Here is a 4787-nt window from a genome sequence, read left to right as displayed (position 1 = left end):
TTGCGGAAGTTGCACTATAAATGGCACAACCAATCAAAGAAGAGAACGCTATCCGCTCTATTCTCCCTTGATTGGGTGCATTCAGAACGACAACCGCTCACTAAGCGCTCAATAAGCTCTTTTATCTGACATATTCCATATTAGATCCTAAAATATAGACCTGAATGCACCCAATCTCTCTGATGAATTTGTTATATAAATACTACTTTTATCATGTAAGGGGTTCCGCCAATAAAAAGAATAGGGAACAGAGAACAGAAAATAAGAATTTCAATCTATCAGAAATCATATATTGTGGAATACAGTTTTTGATAGGTTGAAATTATTTTATTGTGCGGAGCACTTAATATTTTAAATAAAAGGAATAGGGAACAGAGAACAGAAAATAAGAATTTCAACCTATCAGAAATCATGTATTGTGGAATAAAGTTTCTGATAGGTTGAAATTCTTTTATTGTGCGGAGCATTTAATATTTTACCAGCCGTTTTACTAAAGCTTAAACACAGAGCTGTTTAATCAGAGCTCTGGGAATTAATATCGAACTTAAATACCAGAGCTCTGATTGGATGGCTATTCCCTGTTGCTTGTGTCTATTGCCTATTGCCTATTATGTTCAAGCCTTTACGTTTATGGACGTTTTGAATTAAATTGCCGAACATATACGATATTAGCCGAATGGTTCCGAAACAACACGACAAGCTGCAAAGTACGTCGGGAAGGAACGCACTCCGATGGCGGAACATGGCGGATTGATCTTGCTTCACTTTGTAGAGTATTTGTTTGTACGACCGTATTAAGAATTGTTCGTAATGTGCGGACGAGCAGGTCCAAACTAAACCAAGTGATCATAGACGTTGAAAGTTTAAGGTTAGTAAAGCTCTCTTGTCGCCGATAGTCGAATTATCGCTTCTCGATTGAATCCTAACCTTAATTTCTTTGCTTGACCTCATATGAACGAATAAGGTATTCCTGTTATGTCTGTGTGCTTTAAACGCTGCTACAAATGTTAATGTTGTCAGTAATTACTTGTTGCCTTTAAATAAACATTCGCGTAGCAATTATGTGTGATAAAATTTTGGAATAACTTTCATACACTTGAATTGAATTAGGAGCATGTTGTAAAATTAGGAAAGGAAAATTTAATAACGAATAAAAAATAAACTTTTGTGTTAAAAGTGATATAATAATAGTGCGAGTTTAAGTAATATAATATAAATTTTCTATAAAGGTTATAATATTGTAGATGAACTTGAAATTGATGTGTATAGTTGATATTAAACTTGATGTGAAAAGTAATATTAATTGAATATGATATACTTATTGATAAATGTGTATGATTTTAGGTTCGTAGTAAAAGCGACCAAAGCTCAACGCGCCCATCAGGCCCATTAAAAGCTCTCTATCTCTGCGCCTAAAACCCTTGCGTGGGTAACGAGTTGGGCGCTGGGCCAGGCCGCGCAGCGCCAGACCGGTGAGTTCCCACACAAAATATCGCTTGGTAGCACGGCGGGCACTCAAAGCCAACTAACCATGTCTGTACAAAGTGTTGCTCTGGCATCTCTCACGGCCACCTATACCGACTCGGAGGGCGAGGACGGGGTGGAAGACGAGCGCCTGCAGGAGGAGAATTCGAACACTCCCCAGGGGGCCGCCCCGCATAATGCCCAAGTCGGTCGTCAGCCCCAGGCCCGATCTGGCACCAGTCCCATATCTGGAGGCCGTTCAGCCTCACATAGTCCCGCCGTCGGCAAGTCCGCGGGTAGTAGCGACTTGCCGGAAACGGCTACAAAGGTGCAGCGATTGGTCTCTTATTTTGACGATGCGGTAGTCTCCGACGATGAGGGGGCGGCCGTTGCTGTGCTGCTGCCGTCGCTGCTGCCGGTGCCGTCGTCATCATCGTCGATGACGGCGGGCACGGCGATTGCCGCGACGGTTGCAGAACGCCCCGAGGAGAATGGTCTCCCGGTCGCTACCGGCAACATCGCCGCTACCACTGTCGCCGCTGCCGCCGTCGTTGCCGTCGGCGGTGGCACTGAGCGTCGGTCGCCCTCCTCGCGTTCCGGAGAATTGCTTTCAGATAATAACGGTGAGGCAGGAGACTCTTATGGTGTGACGATACCACCGGAACCACCGGGTCAATGTCCCGCTGAGCTGCAGGACAAGATTGCGAGGCTCTATAGGAAAATGGAGAGCGGCGGGTTGGACATGAACATGATGATTCAACAGCGCAAGGAATTCCGGAATCCCTCCATTTACGAAAAACTCATTCAGTTTTGTAGCATTAACGAGCTGGGCACCAACTACCCACCGGACAGGTTCGACCCGTTCAAATGGAGCAAGGACTCGTATTACGAGGAACTTGCTCTAGTGCAGAAGGCGGAGATGGATAAGCTCGAGAAGGCGCGCAAAGAGAAGACGAAGATCGAGATTGTATCTGGTACGGCTAAGCGACCCAATAGCTCATCAAGCAGCGCCGAGAGTGCCGAGGCCAAAAAACGGAAAAGTAAGTGGGACCAAGTGGCGACGGGCGGTGCTGCCGCCGCCGTCGCTGTCGCGGCTGCCGCTGCCGCTGCTGTAACCGCCAAACCCACGGTACTTCTCACACAACCCACCTTGACCCTGACGTCATCCAGTAGCAACACCAAATCTACCATTTTATCGGCCTTCGGCTCACTGCCGAAGAAGAGATTGTAACATATCGTGTAAATGTGTGCTGTGTAAATAATGTCCAATTCCCTTTAGACAGCCATGAAGCTGCAGAAAGGAAAGCGCAGTCCTATGCGTCTCTGGAGACTTAAGTCCTTGGATAATTATTGAAATTGAAGTTTTTCAACACGACTTTCAGAATCAGTAACGGACATTCGTAGAACTATGGGTTTAACGATAGGAGTATGGAAATATGAGTAAAAAGCGTTTTTATCATAGCATAATCATCAACTTGAATGTTTGGGTTAAAAAGAGCTCAAGAATTGAAAGATTCGCAATATTTATAGATCTGTAGAAATTTAGGAATTTTGTGAATCAAAAAATTCAAATATTGAAAAATTATAAGATTGGATCTGTAGACAAGTTCTAGGGATAATGTCAACTTAAAACGTTTCTTTACAATAGTACAGACAATAAGGAAGGAAAGATCTAGAACATTGAAATCATGAGATCATGAAAATTCATGAGATCATGAAAATTTGTACACGCATAACTCCATAAATCTTTATAGAAATTTTAAGATCCAAAAATATAAAAATTATATAAACATTTTTGTTAAAGAAAATCTAAAATAATTAAGAAAAAATGTAATTATTTTTAGCATTTTAGGAATACAAAAGTCCAAAGTTCTATGAGTTCAACCGATCTAAAAATCCAAGGATTTAAGAATCCAAGAATTTAGCCATCTGCAAAATAAATATACTGTAAATAATATTGATTGCAAATTCCATTGTCTGGATGTGAAAGGAAGAAAAATATTCTGAAGATTTACATTCTTGAATTTTTAGATTTTTGTATTTTTAAATCCTTGTAAGTCGACACCTGTAACCTGTGGGTCTTTAGATCTGTGTACCCAAATCTTTATAAGAGGCTTATTATTGAAAAAGCTTGAGCCCTTATTAAGATAAGGTTATAGGAACTGAAAAATTGAGAGAAATAATAAGTTACAAGAAAATTCAATAATCGTAAATTCAATAAACTGAGAAATCAAGGATCTAAAAACTCAATTGCTCATATATCTAAGAATAAAAGACCCAACAATCATAGATTAAAATATATTGAAAATAATATTAATTAAAAAAATTATTTCTACACATAACAGTCAAAGTAATACAGCAATGTCTGCAAGACGCTAAAAACAAGCGCTTATATGTCCTTTTTTTAGCACTTTGTTAACGTTTTGTAGGCGTTGTATGCTACTTAGGAGACATATAGGAGACCAAGATTTGAAGCTTTGAGGATTTAGATCCTCGAATTGTCATTTTTTCAAAATTCCTTTTTAATGTATAGAACTTTTGTAAAAAAAAATATGGAGCATAATATGAAATTTAAAAAAAATCAATTGATGTGCAAATGATGAGTGTCAGGTAGCGACTATAAATGCGATATTGCGTATAATTGATTTATGGAGGTAAAGTAACCGCGTAATTAATTATTTAAGTCTCGGCGCGCGATGAGACAGATAGAGAATTTATGTATGTTAACAATCGCAAAATCGATGTAAAATGAGCTGTAAGTTTTTAGCGAAGATTCAGTTTTTTATATGAAAAGAGTAATGAAATTCTTCCACGAAAGACTTTGTATATACACGCCATGTGTCAATAGAGTATGGAATATACAATATATAAATTATACATTGTATATTGTCGTTAATTAATTGATTAATAATACCATGATGTTTCTATAATGAATTATTATTTTTTTCGTCGTTCTCATGCGAGAAAGAATTTCATTTAAATTTGCGATTATTTTTCGACATTTGAGGGCAGACTTTCAAAATGCGTTTTGTCTAAGATTCGTAATTTTTGGAAAACGTGAAAGAAAGAAATTACACAAGAAAATAACAATGTGTCAATCAGTAGGATGTGAAATAATAAACAAAATTGCTTAACAATTGCTAAAAATGTTAAACAAATGTATTTTTTTTTGTTTTCTAGTGCTTAAAAAACATAATACACTTCGAAATATCGTGTTTTTTCAGCATATAAATCAATGATGAAAAAAATGTTTTCTGAACATCTCAGAGTAGTTTATAATATAAATCACTCAACACTTTGCCATCACTAATTAAAAAAAAAAA

At 38.2% G+C, this 4787-nt stretch overlaps 1 protein-coding gene across 2 annotated transcripts; it reads left to right on the top strand.

Moving 5' to 3' along the window:
• Positions 1-727: 727 nt before the first annotated feature.
• LOC108747492 lies at positions 728-3192 on the top strand. Of its 2 annotated transcripts, XR_001939248.1 has the most exons (3): positions 728-868; positions 1345-1472; positions 1546-1627. XR_001939248.1 is itself a non-coding variant. In XM_018485008.1 (2 exons), exon 2 carries the CDS (start codon positions 1532-1534, stop codon positions 2693-2695), a length of 1164 nt encoding a protein of 387 aa, XP_018340510.1. In that variant the 5' UTR covers positions 728-868; positions 1345-1531; the 3' UTR covers positions 2696-3192. The 2 variants fall into 2 exon arrangements, 1 of the variants encoding a protein (XP_018340510.1); XM_018485008.1 differs by having other exon boundaries at positions 1345-3192.
• Positions 3193-4787: the final 1595 nt, after the last annotated feature.

This window comes from Trachymyrmex septentrionalis, unplaced genomic scaffold, assembly GCF_001594115.1.
Source record: "Trachymyrmex septentrionalis isolate Tsep2-gDNA-1 unplaced genomic scaffold, Tsep1.0 scaffold108, whole genome shotgun sequence".
Lineage (NCBI taxonomy): Eukaryota > Metazoa > Arthropoda > Insecta > Hymenoptera > Formicidae > Trachymyrmex > Trachymyrmex septentrionalis.
Note: the sequence above shows the minus strand (reverse complement) of the source record. Positions and strands in the feature narration are given on the sequence as shown.